Source organism: Artibeus jamaicensis, unplaced genomic scaffold, assembly GCF_021234435.1.
Source record: "Artibeus jamaicensis isolate MK-2021 breed Jamaican fruit bat unplaced genomic scaffold, CSHL_Jam_final contig_1998, whole genome shotgun sequence".
NCBI classification, from domain to species: Eukaryota; Metazoa; Chordata; class Mammalia; order Chiroptera; family Phyllostomidae; genus Artibeus; species Artibeus jamaicensis.
Genome location: NW_026521407.1, coordinates 1,950,694 through 1,967,871, shown reverse-complemented (window position 1 = coordinate 1,967,871; position 17,178 = coordinate 1,950,694). Strand labels below are relative to the sequence as shown.

The 17,178-nt window shown below is 52.5% G+C and overlaps 1 protein-coding gene across 5 annotated transcripts; it reads right to left on the bottom strand.

Moving 5' to 3' along the window:
• Positions 1-3,209: 3,209 nt before the first annotated feature.
• Positions 3,210-16,422, bottom strand: NFE2L1 (NFE2 like bZIP transcription factor 1). 5 transcript variants are annotated; one of them, XM_037149995.2, is made up of 6 exons: positions 16,309-16,422; positions 13,724-14,758; positions 8,924-9,139; positions 8,420-8,509; positions 8,039-8,197; positions 3,210-7,051 (listed from the first exon to the last, which is right to left on the bottom strand). In XM_037149995.2, exons 2-6 carry the CDS (start codon positions 14,231-14,233, stop codon positions 5,717-5,719), a joined length of 2,310 nt encoding a protein of 769 aa, XP_037005890.1. In that variant the 5' UTR covers positions 14,234-14,758; positions 16,309-16,422; the 3' UTR covers positions 3,210-5,716. The 5 variants fall into 5 exon arrangements, with proteins under 5 accessions (XP_037005890.1, XP_037005892.1, XP_037005891.1 ...); XM_037149997.2 differs by having other exon boundaries at positions 8,924-9,106; XM_037149996.2 differs by lacking the exon at positions 16,309-16,422 and adding an exon at positions 15,904-16,007.
• Between the last annotated feature and the right edge of the window lie 756 nt (positions 16,423-17,178).

Below are 17,178 nucleotides of genomic sequence, written 5' to 3'. Positions count from 1 at the left end.
ATAAAGTAATCACTTCCCTCATACAGAAAGGGAAAATGATAGAGGAAATTGCTACTCCAAAATGATTTGGTAGTGTGCTTGTTTTGGCAGCCCATTTACAAAATAATTTGGTGGAACTAGAACTCTGAAATACAAATTTTCTGCAGTGGCTCCAGATCCTGAATTATATGTGGAGCTGGGTTCTGTTTGAGATCAAATTAATCTGACTAGGTTATCTGATTGGTATTAGTATTAGTTTGATCTGCAAGTTGGATCTTTTTATGAGGATGTTCTCATTTAAAAATTTAGACCTGAGAGGACTGAATTAAGTCCAGACTCAGTCTTTTCCCTCCTCTAGAATTTGAAATACTGGTATCACTACCAGGCCAGCATGCAGCTTGAAGGAGTCTTGACTTCACCAGAGGCATCCTGGTGTTCTGGTGTGTGGATAAGGAAGTTGGATAGAGGAGCTTAAAAGATCCCCAGACAACCATCATTCTCTGATCTGTATGTACATCACCCTTGGTATGACCATCCGGCACTGAGGTTTTCTGCAAAAGTTACTGCTTTCCTAGCCAGTGTGTTCAAGTTGCTCATCTCTTTTATGAGTGACTTTTAATTAACCTTGGCCTTGAGAGCTTCCTGCTAAATATTGAAAGCAAATGAAATCTGAAATGAAACTATCTGTAGGGATGAAAAGCATAGTTGGCCCTGCTCTGTGGGGGTGAGTAGAGTTAGTTGACCCTTGAACAACACGGGTTGGGGCACTTGGTACCCCTCCCCCACACCGTTGAAATCCAAGTAACCTGGCTACTGAAAAACAGTAGGTCAGTAGCCTGTTGACCAGAGCCTTACCAATAATATTAAGTCAACACATATTTTTATGTACTGTTACATACTATAGTCTTAAAGTAAGAAGTTATTTCTGAAATCATAAAATACTATTAGAGTATTTTTAAAAACGTGGACCTGTATGATTCACATTGTTCAAGGGTCAACTGTAATCTGTATCTAAGGCTTTTTTCCACCCTTAGGCCATTGAGGTGGCCAGAGAGCTTCAAGGTAAGGTTGAAATGTTGTTATAATATGTGCTGACAATTCAGTTCTATAGTTTTTATTTTAAATAGCTTGTGTTAAAAACACTCAGTAGCAAGCAGGTCTGGGTCTGCACTGTGACCTTGTTGGTTTGCGTGGTGGTGACAGTACCAAAGCCACTCTCTACCCCACGTGGACTTTTCGGTCCTAGTTGACTTTGACCAGTCCTGCCGTTTAGTTTGCATAGCCTGGGGTCAAGCTGGGCAGTTCTGGGGCCTGGCTCTGGGACAGGGTAGAGCACCAACTCTGGTCGTCTTCTCTGTCTCCCCATGTGAACTGAACCAGGTTTTGTTTCCTTGGTTGAAATAGCATCTAGAATGAAGTAACATATACTGTGCAGCCTATCTCTTCCAGTCTGCAGTTAAAGTTAGACTGGGAAAGGATTCAAAAAGGGAGACAAGTTTCTATCCAATTGGTTTTGAAAACACACCTCTTTAGCAAGGTCCCATACTCTCCTCAGGAGACAACTTGTGTGCTGGCTTGTTTCTCAACGAATTCAGGCAGGTGTGAACTTTCAAAGACTCCTTGGACAGAACAAGGACTAGGATTCAAATCAGGTGTTAAGGTCCCATGTATTCCCCAGAGTCCCTGCATGTTCCACGATGAAGTCAGAACTAGAAACAAGGAGGATCATGGACTTCTGTGTGAGAAGAAAAGTGAGAGGGTTACTGTTCTTAGTACACTGAAAAATACCGAGTCAGGGGTCTTTGGGTCCTTATCCACTTCCCAGATGAATCCGTGGTAGGAAAACAGGGCTTAACCACTTAAAATAATCAAGCACATGGGTTTTGCTAGAGAATTTCTATACTTGGCTGAGAAAATGACTTCCAGAGAGGCATCGGTCTGGTACTTGTATTTGTATATAGATAGTATTAAGGAAACTAGGTTAAGGGATTTTTTTGACTTCTGGTTGGATGTGCCCTGAAACTACTTACTCAGTCTGAGCTTCTAAGCTGTAGCTCTAGGTCAGTGCCTACTGGATGTGGTATAGGAAACTGGAGGGTGGTGGGGCTGTTATTTTGCCTGCAAGACACTTGTTTTTCCAGCTATTTGCAGAAGAAACCTGTAGAACAGCAAGGCCTGATATAACCCAGGTCTGTAAAAGTGGGGACTAGAGCACCCTGAAGATGACAGGTTCTTTGGAAAGTACCTGCCAGATCACCAGCTGTTTTGACTAGTTTCTGTTTAATTTTCCCAGTAAGTGCAGGGAGTCACCCACAGAGGCCAGGTCTTGCAGACACTGGCTCTAGATCACTATAGTGCTCCCTCCACCCTTTCACTGGTAAGATCTGTGCAGGGCAAATTTTAAAACAATGGGTGTCTTTCCATCTTCTTGCATGAATTAAGATGTACAGAAAATTGATTTGAATGAAGCCCAGGACTGCTGAACTCAAGACAAAGCAAACCTACCCCCATCCTAGGAAGTTTAGTCCTTAGTAAAGGATCAAAGCCTGTTCATAGCCATCTTCTTGCCAACCCTACGATCTCTTCTCACTTCCTGTCTTAGGTGTAACAGCTTTCACAGACCTTCAGTCCTCATGTCTCCCTGCCAGAAAAAACCTCAAAGCTGAACACCAACTCCACCTGCCAGCAGCAAAAGAGGCCAGCCCCTCAGCAGTGCTGACCAACTTGGCTCAGCGCCCCAGCTAATCAGCAGTGTGATCTCAGACACAACTGTCTGTGCATCTCTCCACAAAGCAACATGGGAGAGGGACATGACAAAATACTTTAAGAGCAGAGGCAACACTAGCAAAGGGGGTGAGGGAGGGTTTTTTGCTTGAAAAATCTTTACATCGATTAAGCTAAAAAAGTAAGTTGCAGAACAGGATAAAATTTATAGTACTATATGTACTATATAGTACTATATTACTATAGTACTATATAGTACTATACTAATACTATATGAAAAAGACCGAAGTACCTATACAGTTCTAGAAGGGATACAAAAACATTACTCTGAATTTTGTCAGTTCACTCATATATACATATAATTTGTTTTTTAGCATGAATTAGTTTTTCAAATTTTTATAGTTTTTTTTCCTTTAAGAGTCTTGGTTTTATGTGGCTGACAAGTACTAATTTCTAATTAGGGAAGAGCTTGTTTGTATATGAACAAATATTTCCAACTAGAGATGTCAATGTTACTCCTGGAATTTTATTCCATTCCTTAGGATAAACTCGCAGCATCGCTGAAGGACAAGGCCAGGCCAGGTCACACAGTGGTACAGGGGAACTCAAGATCACAGCTTCTGGTCGTAAACCTTGTCAGTGCATCTTAGACTGCCAGTGAGCCATCATTACTCAGGCACTTGCTACCTTCCTCAAGATGGGCATGTGGCAGTTCCAGAAACCACTCAGTACCTTGTCACATCAGCACACCAAAGGCTTGGTATTGTCAGGTGTTTTGGGGGGAGGACAGATTTTGGTCACCTCAGCTGGGGTTTTCTGATGCCTCAAAACCTGGAGTCTAGCTTCCTGTTTTTCAAGCCCTGTGGCCTTACTCGGTTCAACAGAAGCACCTGGCATGTGTTGGTCCTGTTGCTTCTCAGGTTTTCACCATCACAAGTTGTGTGACTACATTCCAGTGCTCTGCAACACTGGCAGATGGGGCCACCAGAGAAATAACGCACAGTCAAGACAAATGCAGTGTTAGAGGTGGACAGGAAATAGAGCTGTGCCAGGGGATACCAGCTCCACCTAGCCTACCCTGTGAGAAAGGCCAAAAGGAGTCTGAATCCTTCCTGAGAGGACAGAGCCTGCAAACCCTAGAAAGAGGTACCCGACACATGCACAGAAGGCTTACTAATACAGCAGTTAAGACTATTTTGTTTTACTCATTAGCCTCTCCCTTTCCCATATGAGCACTGCCTCAGCCACACAGTGACCAGCCCTCGTGAGGCCTATTCACTGTTTTAAGTTCAAGATAGGGAAAAACTGCACTTGAGAATGAATCATCCATTTTATTTTATTTTGTCTCGTGTTCACAACCTCCTCTCTCTCTCTCCTCTCCCTGGCAGGTCACAGATAAATTAAAAATAAAATCTACAAGGAAAATAATTTATAAAAGCACTTCCCAGGCTCCTACTGCTCAGTTAATGTGTTGCCTGCCCCATCCAAATGGGGAGAATTGGCACTTCCCCCACTCAAAGCATTCCTGTTATTCCAAAGGGGTGGGGGGCAGCAGTAGCAAACATTTAAAAAAATAAAGACACTGGTCCTGGAACCATATGGCTACCTTGGCACTTCCCTCTGCCTCCCCCAGGCAGTCCTCCAAGGAGCCCTTGCTGAGCTGGGGGTGCTGAGAAGCTGCCTGTAGCCAAGAGCCTGGGGTGGGGGAGGTGCTCTCAACAGCCATCACATGCACTTCTCATTCTCCTAGGAAGACACCCAAAAAAGAAAGCAGACGGAGACCTCAGGACAGAGGAGAAAAATCCCAAATGTTCACACAGTTACACGGAGTCTTTATGGCAAAGAGAACATTTAGCAGCTTTGAATATTGGGGTATCTCCTTTTTACTCAACACAAGCATTCTAGACCCTATAAGTGAAACAAGGGCTCAAAGCCCTTAGGAAAAAAAAAAAAGCGCAGGAAACTCTAAGAGGACTAGTTTTGTTGTTGCTGGGTTTTGTAGTTTGTCTTTTCCAGTGACAAGCCCAGTTGTTTGGTGGGAGGCCTGAGGGGTTCACTCCCCAGTATTGTGCTGAATACTGCCTGGCTTCTCCACATCACCCCCACTGCGTCAAAACAGCCCCCAGGAGGCTGCAGGCCCATCACTGGGGCACTGCCAGCACCCCAGCTGCAGAAGAGCTCTGGGCAGCCAGTGAGGGGCCGGGAAGAGAACAGCACTTGCATGCAGGTTCTGATGGAGTTGTGGGAGCCTCAGCTCAGGGGTGACTAGGCACCAAGGGAGATGGAGTGGCAGGGCAGTGAGTGGCATGCTTGGTGTTGGGGCTCCTGCAACACTGGGCCTTGTGATCCTCTCCTGTTCGCTCCACCCTTTAACCCTAACCCTCCGAGCTAGTATTGGGTCCCAGTGGCTCCCTGGCATTGAAACATTCAAGGAAATATCAAAGAGCCTCCCCTCCAGGGATGCCAAAGTGCGGGAGCAGAAAGAATTCACAAAGCCCCTCCCAGAACCCACCCTGTCTGTTCCACACCTCCCCTGGGGTGAAGTGGGGTTTACTCACACCAATTACCTAGTCCGACCTAAAACCTGCTGCCTGGAATCCTGGTCAGATTCAATCTTAACCTGCACTTTTTTCTTCAAGCTTTTTTTTTTTTTTTTGGTTTCTTTCCTTTCTTCCTGGAATGAGACTTTCTACTTTTGTCTCCTTTCACAAGTCCCTTCCTCCCCTTCGTCAAGCCTCCATCAATGCCATCACCACCCCACCCCTTCCCTCAAATGAAAGGGGGATGAGTGAGGACCCTGTCCACCCAAACAGTCTGGCTACTTCCACTCCCCAGTGGGGGAAGCTGAGCCAGACAGCACCTGCACCCGCCTCTTCCACTGACCAACAGTCATCCCATCTGAGATCTATTGGATAAGAAGGCATTCAAGTCCCCCTGCTGTAGGTCCAGGTCCAGGCCCAGCCCTTCTCCAGTTTCAATCTTGGTGAGCATTAACCCCCCTTCCACCCCAGGCTCACTTTCTCCGGTCCTTTGGCTTCCTCTCCTGTCGCCGGGCCTGCTGGTCAGCCAGGGTGCGGGGAATGAGGAGGACACTGCCATCCCCGGCGTACTGGAGAGCATACTGACTGGGTGAGTAAGGTCGCCCATTCTCATCTCGCAGCCGCCCAAACACCTCCTGGTACAGGCTCTGGACCTTCTGCTTCATCTGCCGCAGGGACCGGAGGAACTCCACTTTTTCCCGCAGCAGTCGGGCTTTATCGCGCTGCAGGTCCTCCACATCCCGCTCCAGGTTCAGGATGGTGTCCAGCTTGCGCTTGCGGCAGTTCTGTGCTGCCATCTTGTTCTTGCCCCGACGCCGGATGTCCCGGATGAGGCTCAGCTGGGCTTCGCTGAGCTGGTATTTGGACAACAGCTCATTGAATTCCTCCACAGGCAGGTTGATGATCTTGTCATTGGTGAAGGGGATCTTCATGGCTCGGGCTCGATGCTCATCCCGGCTCATCTGCTTGTCTAGGAAGTCAGCCTGCTTCTCCTTGCTGCCTTTCTTGAGGGTGCTGGGTGGTGGCAGGTCAGCAGAGTCAAGGGCACTGGGCGCCATGTTGTACGTGTGGTTGTGGCCCACATGCTCCAAGTAGGGCAGGCAGGAGAGCTGAGACGGATCCTGATAGCTCATGCGGCAGAACTTGGAATACTCAGGCTGGTAGCCCACAGCGCCCTCTGCCTCTTCTAGATCCAGAGTTTCAGAGTCAGAGCTGTAGCCGACAGCACCTTCCTCAGAAAAGGAGGAAGAGGCTGAAGAAGCAGAGGAGGAGGAGGAAGAAGAGGAGGAAGAACTGCCTTCAGAGCTGCTCAGAGAGGAAGGGCTATGGCTGGAGTCCAAGGAGAGGCCTGAGTCAGAGTCAAATTCCTCTTCGAGCTGGGAGGCTTGCACGGAGTTAAAGCCTTCCTCAATGGCCAGGTCCATCAGGCTGATCTCATCCAGCATGGCTTCATCTAACAGACCCCCAAGTGGGTCAGGCAGGTCGGGCCCTACGGTGTCATTGGCTGTGCCATTGAGCTGGGGTGGAAAGAAGAGACCCGCCAGGTTGGTAGAGCCAAAGGTAGAGTTGAGGCTGGTGGAATTACTGGGGACCAGCGGGAGCAAAGTGGAGCTGCTGGCCACAGGCAGGCTCTCCACCTCAGGGCTGAAGATCGAGAAGTCCTGGCTGCAGCCTCCCAGAGATGCCTGATGCAGGCTGACATTCTGATTGATGGGAGTGTTGGGGGCAAGGCTGTAGTTGGTGCTCAGTGGGTCTCCAGGAGGGGCATTGTACAGGATTTCACTGGTTGATGTGTTCACTTCCATGGCCTGGGAGGGAAGAAGAGTGTCACCTTTCACTCAGTGCAGACTCCCTCCCCAGGTGAGGCTGGAGGCTAACACTAGCAAGCACCCAACACAGACACAATCCCATGGGTATGAAGACCACACACAGCATCAGCTCCCGCCCCCATCCAACCACTAGGCTGAGCAGAAATGGGTTCCTCCCCATGTGTTCCCCCCGTGTGGGACTGACCAGCTCACATCTGGCCATACTCTTCCTCATCTTGGAAGGAAACTTAAGAAAACACCTAACAATGACTACCATTTCACTGCTAAATCAGCCCAGTAAAAAGACCAAGCCTTGGAATGGGAACACCTGGCTGCACACTACTTGCTCTATGACCATGGGCATCTCTCTCAACCTGTCTGAGCTTCCATCTCTGCACCTTTTTTTTTTTAATCTTTTATTTTTTTAAGATTTTATTTATTTATTTTTAGAGGGGAAGGGAAGGAGAGAGGGAGAGAAACATCAATGTATGGTTGCCTTTTGTGCGTCCCCTGCTGGGAACTGGCCTGCAGGGAACCAGCCTGCAACCCGGGTATGTGCCCTGACTGGGAATCGAACCGCGATTGTCTGGTTTGCAGGCCCGCGCTCAATCCACTGAGCTACACCAGCCAGAGCCATCTCTGCACCTTTAAGACGATAATGGGCTGACCAGATGACTGCGAGGGCGAAGTGAGATGACTTTTACTCACCCTAGCCCTTGGGAGCACCCAGCTGAGTGACTCTGCTTGAAGGGAAAGAAGGCATGCCTCGGAGGCAGGCCCACTCCAGAGGGCTCAAGCCCTGGGGTTTTCACCCAAACCCTACTCCTGACTACCCCCCACTGCCCCAGGGAGACACCTAGACAGTTACCTGTCAGTGTCCCCACTTTCCTATGGATTAGACAGAGATGGTAGGCTTTCTCTTCCCACAGGGGGAAAGCAACTGAGTGCTAATATTCCAGGTTTTGTGCTCTGTTCTGATAGTCCTACCTGCATTTCCATGATGGACATGAGATCTTGCCACTGCTGTTCCAAATCAAATGGTGACTCTGTTCCCGTCAGGAGAGGAGACAAGAGGTTGTTTTGAAGACCTGGGGGCTCACTCTCACTAGGCACTGCTTCTGTTAAGCTGGAAATGTCTGCTGGAAACTAGGGCAAAACACAGAGGCTTTAACAGAGAAAGAAGGAAAGACCAGTCTTCTGCTTTCCTCCCAAAGACTGCCACCTGAGGTTCTGTTCCTTCCTTCCTCTGATTTCACCCCAGCAGCCAGGACAAGGCCAACACCAAGAGTTGGCCCCCCGGCACCCACAGAGGAACACATGTGCAGCCTGCCCTGCTGGCCTGGGGGCTCTTCCTAGAGTCCTGCTCACCTCAGCATTCTCCCCAAAGGGGCAGGTGGCCTCCAGCAGCCTAAGGCACTCTTCCAGGGACAGGGCTGTCTGGTCCTCCCCACCAGGCACCTGTGGCAACAGCAACTGTAAGTCTGACTCATCTGGGCTCTGGCTGCCTGCAGGCTTGAAGCCTCTTCCTCAGCTTTCCCAAGGGGCTGCTGACCGAGGACCCGTGTAGTTGCAGGTCTACACTCTTCACTCCACTCCTGGGCTGGAGACTAACCCTAAGTCCCCAACTCCAGGGTAGAACCGAGAGAGGGTGGAAGAGCTTGACACAGGTAGGACCTGCTAGGTGCTTTGCCTCTGGACTGTTTGTTACCAAGGCCTGGCCCCTCTGCTGCTGTTGTGCTCCTGCACTCCTTTCTCAGTCCACTCACTGTGACTGACTTGGAGACCCCAACCCAAAATACACAACCAGGTCCCCCCCACAGACACAACTGCCTTCTCTAAGAAGTTTCTGGGACTGAGCAGAGGTGAGAGTACCTGGGCAGGGAAGCTCTCCCCAGTTTCTCCATCCACTAGCAGGTTTCGTGCCAGAACTTCTGCGCCCTCGCCTGGCCAGGTGTCCTCCTGCTCCGCTCCATCTTGCAGTTCCTTATCCACATCCTGCTCTTTCTGGCGATGACTATAGTCAAAAACCTCACGCCCAGCCCCCAGGTCAATATCCTGTCGCCAAAGGATGTCAATCAGATCTATGTCCTGAAAGACAGATCACCATGACTTTAGCTCACAGGTCCAGCGGCCCCTGCCTCCCTCCCTGTCTTGCTTCTGAGGCCCTTCCTAGCATCAGTCCCACTGTTCCCTTCAGACTCTACTCCCTGCCAGTCTGGGCCAGCAAGGCTTCATCCAGACACCAGCTTCCAAAAAAACCCAGGAGGTCTGTGGGCTCAGGATCTGAAACAGAAACAGCCCGGCCAAAAGGTAGGGCCACCTCCTCTAAGAAGCAAAGGGCAAGTTCAGAATTTTAAGGGAATGGGAATCCCTTAAAACATGGTTTGTAGGAAGCTGGCCACAGCAAGCAAGGGCGAATTGTCATGCAGAATTGCTTTGTGGTGGCCGGGCTTGCATCAGCCTGTGGTGCCATTTTCATTTGCATAAAGGGGTGGGGTGGGCTAGAGAGGAAAATCCCTGCATTTGCAACCACCTGATGCAACCAATGACAACGACAGGCTGTCTTCAGTCCTTCCTAAAGTCATTCCCCCTTCCTGGCTGAGGCAGGAGTAAAGCTGAACACCCACAACTCTTAAAGCCCAGGCTCACCTCAAGATCCATCCCTGCCAGAACCCCCACTCTCAGCTGATCCTAGCAAGCTGCTGATCCCAGGAGAGCTTCAAGCAGTCAGCTGATTCTCACTGGGCACCCCACCCCTGCCAAGGCCTGCTCCGCGGTGCCCCCTTCCACCAGAGCTCTCACTCCCTTACCACACCCCAGGGCTCCCTGACTCCCCATTAATCAATCCACTCAAGGACAGCCCCCATCACCACTTGGCCACAACTGCTGCCTCAGGTACCAAAACGCCTCCCTTCTGCCCTACCCTGGTGGATCTTAAAGTTCCTGCACCAACTGTCACCCCCATTGCCACCAGCATGGAACCCCAACATATAAGAGCTATTCCAGCCTTTCTGCATGCCACCCCCTATGGCTAAAGAAACACTACACCACTGCCTTCCATTCAGAGGTTAAAAAGCCGGTACTTTTCAGAAAGCAGTATTCTCAGAGGAGACCCACCTCCCCCAGCGCTGACCAGGTGCCCTTTCCCAACCACAGCCCTCCCGGATCCTGAGACCTCCCACCACGTGTACCTCTCCCTTTGGTCTCCCCACATACACCAACCTGAACAGAAGCCCTGGACCCAGAAGCAGAGGGGGGCTGGGCCACCCGGTGACCAGCCAGCAAAGAGTTAAGGGGCCTGCTCCCTTTGGCAGGGCCCCCACCACTGTGAGAGCTGCGGTCCAGGCGGGTCATGGTCTCCAAGATGAGCCCCGGGGCAGCCGGTGCAGGGAAGCCGGACAGGGGGCTGCAAGGAGCTCTTGGCTTGCAGGGAGCACACCAGGCTGGAAGGGTGGCCCCGAGCTAGCTCCGAGGGGCCTGAGGAGGTGCCCCGCCCGTACTGCTGCCTGGGCGGCCCAGCCCAGCCCTCTTCCTCCATCCTTGAGTAGCCCCCTCCCACCTCACAACCCCAGTTCCACTCAGGCACCCGGCAGCCCCCACCCTGAGCTCACCGCAGAGGCTGCAGTGAGATGGGACTCCCACCCCATGCTCCGTGCTCAAGCTGCAGAGGAAAGCCAGCTCCCTCCTGGGCCTATCCTCCCACTCCTCCCTCTCTCCCCCTCCCCACGCCCCCCAAACTTGTTACCTAGGCTGCAGCAAGGAGCCAATCCCCTCCCCCTCCCACCCCGCAGGTCACTGCTGAGGCTGCAGAGAACCAATCCCCTCCCCCAGGTCAGCAGCTGGGCTGCGGAAAGAGCCAATCCCCTCCCACTGTCGTTACCTAGGATGCGACGAGAGCCAATCTCCTCCCCCAAGTCTCCGCTGGAGATGCGGAAAGAGCCAATCCCCTCCCACCGCCTGTTACCTAGCTGCAGCCGGTAGCCAATCTCTGCACCAGGGCAGCTGGAGAAGCTGCCGCAAGGAACCAGCCCATCTCTGAGCCGCCTCCGTCTCCTCAAGGAGACGCACCCAGGGGCGGGCAGCCCCACCCAGCCCAGTCAGCCAGCGGGGGTGGTGCAGTGAGAGAGCCCTGGGGGGAAGGGGTGCCACTCTCCCTCCAGTCGCATCCAGCTTCCCCAGCCCACTCAGGACTGGGCAGACACTCCTCCTGAAGCTTCTCCGGGAATTTAAGTTGTGCCCCCAAGTGGAAAGGAGTTTCTTTTCCCGTTCCTCACAAGGGCTGGGGCCAGTTGTCCTCCAGCCCGAGGATCAAACGCCAGGCCGGGCAGGAACCCCAGTGCACCCAGACCCACTCAGCCAGTGGCTTTGTCGCCCTGCAACAGGCCAGACCAGAGGAAGGGAAAACGCCACTTGCACATGTGCGGCAATGTCACAGTGCTGACCAGCCCCAGGCAAGAGGAGGAAGACGTGAGCCTGAAGGCCAGCTCTGAGGTAGGCAGGTGTTCTGAAACACCAAGGCCCGAGCCACAAACACCCCCCACCCTCTTTATCCTCGATTCGTCCTGGAGCATCGCTGCCTGACCCCTGGCCCACATCTCTAAGAGCAGGAAAAAAGCCCCTGACAAAAATCAGATCACAGCTCTGACTCCCCTCCTCACTGCTGCTCCCCTAGAGCCTAAGGTCAGGTCAGGGACAGTCCGTTCCCCTGGTCACAGACCGTTCCTGGCCTGGAAAGAGCTGTACACTGGCCACTTTGCTCTGGGCAGAGTGCCAGCCTCGAGGGGAATCCTATCCCTGACAAGGGCCTGGGCGATGGCTGTCCATCGAACAGGCCTGGCAGCAGGGGAGCTCTGCCACCCAGGGAAATACCAGCTCCAGTGATGCCTGTCACATGCCCCAGACCTGGGTATTTTTATCCATGAGTTACTGAGCAAATGTTTTGGACACATAATAGTCCTCCCTTGCCCCATGCCCAGCCTGGGCCCCTAATGCTGACCCTCCACCAGCCCCCAAAGGGAGCAGGGAAGGCCTGGTGTCAGGGAAAACATAACTTTCTCGAAGGCCAAGAAACGGAGGAACGCAGGGTCAAAGTCCACCCTCGGCACCTCACAACCCAAATGTGCCATCCCAGGAGGGCTGCCGGCAGGAAGAGGAATGGAGCCACCCTACAGGGTTCCCAAGAGCAAGCCCAGTCACACCCACCCCCAGGGAAGCTACAATACAGCAGGAGGACCGGACAGGAGGCTGGGAGGCCTACTTCTTCAGACCACTGTGCCGAGACTGGAGTCCACCCGAAGGGACAGGACAGAGGAAGCGGAAGGTAGAGAGGTCCAAGCCCCAGCAGCACTGTAAGATCTAAGGAAAGACGCACTCCCACGCTCAGACCATTCCAGTCTCTCTCAAAGTAGATCAGTGTGAGCCAGCAGAGCCCTGGCACTATTGACATTTGGGGACTGTCCTGTGCTTTTTAGGAAGTTTAGCAGCATCCCTGGCCTCTCCCCACTAGATGCCAATAGCACTTCCTCTAGTTGTAACCACCAAAACTGTCTATAGACATTGCCACATGTCCCCTGGGGAGCAAAATCCCTCCAGCTTAGGACCTCCAGCCCAGAGGAAGCCATATGCTTTGACAGTCCCCACCATTCAGAGAACTGAGCTCAGTACAAGACACTTGAAGGCAAAACGTGGTCTGACTTGTTGGGAGAAAAAGGCAAGCTCAGCACGTGCAACACTTTTTACATCCCTTCTCCCCACTCTCAACCCCCAAAACTCAGTTCCGGGAAGCCCGACCCAGTGCAACCCCGTCTTCTCTTTCCCTAATGGCCAGGAGACTGCAGTGAGCATTCTGTAAAGCTCCTTGGGGCTGAGAGGCAAACAGACCAAACATAAGAGTTCAAAGCCATCTTATCATCGCATTGGTAGGGTAGGGGCAGCAGCAGCCATCAATATCATTAAAGGCAACTGCATCATCACTTTCTGCCCAGAACCACGTGTCAGCCACATGTCAGGAGCTAATGATGTGACAGCTCAAAGCAAGCCGACTTAGGTCGCAGAACACAGTTCCTCTTCTAGCTCCCAGGCCTTACCTTCCAACTCCCTGCAGTGGGCCTTAGCAAAGATGGGGCCTTGATCCTCACTGGACCGAGAATAACTATCTAAATCTACCCCTTGGCTCAGGCCCAGGACAGTACTTATCATGCCCTTAAAACAAGGGGACTAACCACAAAGGAGAACTTCAGGATATGCATGCGTTTGGCTGTGGGGGGAAGCAGAAGGCACGAGTCCACAGAGTGTTTGCGTCTTAGCAACAGATACACACCACACCAGAGCCCATCACAGCGTGACTCCCTCCCCCAGCCCAAGCCTCCAGAAGTCATGTTGAAATCTGAGCAGTGAACACACTGGCATGTTCTAAGAACCTCCCACTGCCCTGACAGCACATTCAGAGGTGGGCCAATGGTTCAACACAGGAAATGCTTCCAGCCCCCAGTCCCGGTCAGACAATTCAGCCCAATTCTACCCAGGAACGATGTCTGAGACTCCCCCGCCTACCAGAGCCTCTCTGGTGGTTCTTTACAGGGGTCAGTAGTGTGACCACCACAACTCTCCAAAACCAACCCACCCGCATGCCCAGCCAGCCCCCTCCCCCGACCCCTCCATGTGGCCACTAACCTCTTTGGTTAAGTCTCCACTGACTGGAGGGGCTACAGCCCCCAAATCCTCCAAATCTTCACTGAATCCCTGCTCCGATTCGCTTTCTCGCACCCCGTTGTCCGGGCCTGTCACATCTTGGAGGCCACTGGAACTCTCGAGGGCAAGGCCTGAGCTGGGCTGGCTGCCAGAGACAGACCCCTCCGGATCCCGGTGGACCAGCCAGGCGTTCACCTCAGTGGTCGGCACCTGGAACCTGTCCAAGGCCCTCACCTGACTGAGGAGCCGCCGGGCGGTGAAGTAATTGTCCAGGTCTATGCTCTTGGGGTGGATACCATAGCCATCCAAGGTGTTCCTCAGGTTGTGGAACTGGGTCTGAGTATAGGCGGAACTGGGCCCCAGGATGATCTCCCGGAGCGGGGGGAGCTGTGAGGTCAGGTAAGTATCCACGTCCACCCGCACCCCAATCAAACTCAGCAGAATGGTGAACTGGAGGAGTCCTTCCGTTAAGTATTTCTTCAGAGAAAGCATTGCTGAACAACCACAATGTTTATGCTTTTTGGTTTTTAAATCTTCCAAAAGACAAATCAAGGCCACTGTTCTGCTGCTCCAGCCAGCAAGTTACCCCCCTGGGTGCCAAACCCTGTACCCCGCCCCGGCAGAACACGGGGGCCGAGCTCCCTGACGGCCTCGGAGGAACGCACACCCCGTGGAGCCAAGGCCACACTCCAGACCACATTCACTTTTCCCTTCTTGACACCTCACCTCTGAAAGTACAACCGCTCCGGACCCAGTCCGGGCCCTCAGGGCCCACGTGACTTACTTTCTCCACAGTCCACACACAGTCACTTCCTCACTCACATTAGTCGTCCTCTCTGTAGATTCCACTGCAGGCTGTTCTCTGGAACAGCTGACGCGTTTTTGTTTTGTTTTGTTTTGTTTTGTTTTCCTTCTCTCTCCTAAGGTTTATTTTCTTTGGCTGGCAGTACCGGCCTTTCGTCTTGGGTCAGAGCGCCCCGCCTCCTCCACACTTACCAGGGGGGTTTCCAGAGAAACCTGAAATGAGAATCAAGAGAGCAACAGGATAAGGTTCCAGAATTTTCACACCATGATCTAAGGCAGAAAGTAGGAAATACATTGTACAGCCACTTGTACAGGAGTGAAAAAACAAGTCAATTATTACGCTCCCTGAAAAGCAAAATCCTTTTATAGACAAAACAACTATGAAAGGAAGTATTGCTCACGAAGGATCAAAGGATCCTGTTCCTGTAGATTAAATTTGCAACACCAGAACACATAGCTTGCTGTGGACAAGCAGACGCTGCCCTGGGCATCCAGAATCGTTTACATGTTGTCAGATTTACCAACCCTCCCCTCTACCCCACACACCACTACCCAGCTTCTATTTTTAGCATGAGAGGTCCATTTCCTATCTGAAAGGAGGGCTGGTTGTCCATCTCTCAGAAGAAAACTACCTGTAAGTCCTGTCCCTTCCCAGTTCTATAGGGGAGGAAGAGGTTATTAATGGATGGGAGTGTAAAAGGCCGTATTCCGGTCGGGCCACCACTTCACAGAGATGTATACCGCCTTTTGTTTTCTCGGCTTTGAAATCTGCTTTCCCTTTCCCATCATTCTCACATTAAAAAAAAAAAAAAAGCCGGAGGGGTATTCAAAGAGAAATATAGGAGGGGGAGTTGAGCCAGTATTCTTATTCGGTACAGCATTTGAATAGGCAGGTTTTATTTTCATTCACATGACCTTCTGAGCCAAAACAGAAGGATGTGGCAAAGTTCTCAACCCAGATAGCCAAGTGGGGAGGGAATAAAACTGCCCGTCTTTCAGTTTCTGGTCTCTACTTTTGAGTTTCAATTAACCTTTTAAAGCAAGACACAGCTCTCTTCACTGTTGGAACCCACCTACCAATTTATCCTAAGGGGTAATAGGGATCTACACCTACCTACCTATACACACACACACACACACACACACACGCACGCACGCACGCACGCACGCGCGCGCTTACTTGATTAGAGTAAACACAATTGCGACCCAGAGTCTCAGCTTACACTGCCCTCCCGTTCTCACACAACTTATTACTATCAAGAGCCAATTAAATTCGAGAAACCTGACAAGGTCCCTTAAAGATCAAGTTAAGGCCAGAGGCCTCTGGTCTAAGCCCGGTCCCACCCTGTCCCGGATACCAGAGTCCGGCTGAGACCAAGTCGCCATGCCCGCTCTCGGGTCCTCAGCTTCCAGCCTTCTGGGGCAGCAACGAACAAGTGCTACTTTCCTGGCTTTGACCCACCCTTACGGCCAAACCCCATCCCGCCCTGCGCTATGGCCCCACCCCGCGCCCAAGCCGGGGCCTACCACCACGCCTTCCCGCGCTCTCAGCCCTCCCCAGTCCAACCCACCCGGGAGCCCGCAGTCTCCTCGGACTCCCGGCCCCTCCCCGACAGGCCCAGCGCACGGCCCCGACGCGAACCCCGCTCCGCAGCCCGCTCCCGCCTCCTGCCCCTCGGCTCCACCCCGCCGCCCTTCAGCCCCTAACCCTCAGCCCCGCGAAGCTGCGCGCCTCCCATCAGGGAAAGGAGTGTGTCGGATACCCGCTGCTGAGCTCGGCGTCCGCCGTTGCTGCCACAGCAGGTCCCCAAACCGAGTCCCGGCCTTGCCGCCGCCGGCCGGCCTAGAGCTCCCGAGCCTCCGCTTCCCTCCCCGCCCCCTCCTCCCACCTCACTCGGAAGCCCACCCTCTGCGGCCAACACGTTTCTCCAATCAACGAGCTGAGACCGTGGCCGTCGCCGGATGTCACTTTGACTGACAGCAGAAAGAGCCCAATGGCTGAGTGTGCCTCCTCCTCCTTTTTCCGAAGTCCCGAGACGGGCATGATCCACTGCCCAATGGGCGTGTAGGCCCGCCCCACGGCGTGGGCCCTCCAATAAGTGGGGCGAAGGCCCTATCGCCCCCATCATCCTGCCCCCCCCTCTGCCAGGCGCCGGCCGCAGGAGGTATTACAAGCTGGGCGCAGAGCAAAGCGTGCAGGCTGAGCGCTTCTAGTGCTTTGTTCGGGTGGAGAATAAAGGCCTAGGGCCGGGGATGGCAGGAGGTCGCCGCTGGAATGCGGGATTACCCCTTTGAGGGTTCCCACAGTGACTTGCAAAAGTCCAGTGAGACCGAGGGGGGGCGGGTCTAGGCAGAATACAGAGCATGTGTTTCGCTTGGTGGCGACGGTCTTGTCGCCATCTTAGGTGCTGGCAGCGGAAGCAGCTGTGCTAGCTTCCGGGCCTGGAGGAACTCCCTTCTCCAGTCTGGGTTGAGTGCATCCCTGTCCAGAGCAGGAGTTAACGCGGGAACAGCGCTGAAAATAGGTTGCCGTGGCAATGGTGGGACGCTGCTGATGTGAGGGTTGTGGCATAATTAGGGATTTTTATTATGATAAAAACACCCCGAAGAGCTCCGCCTCCCCTCCCTGGTCT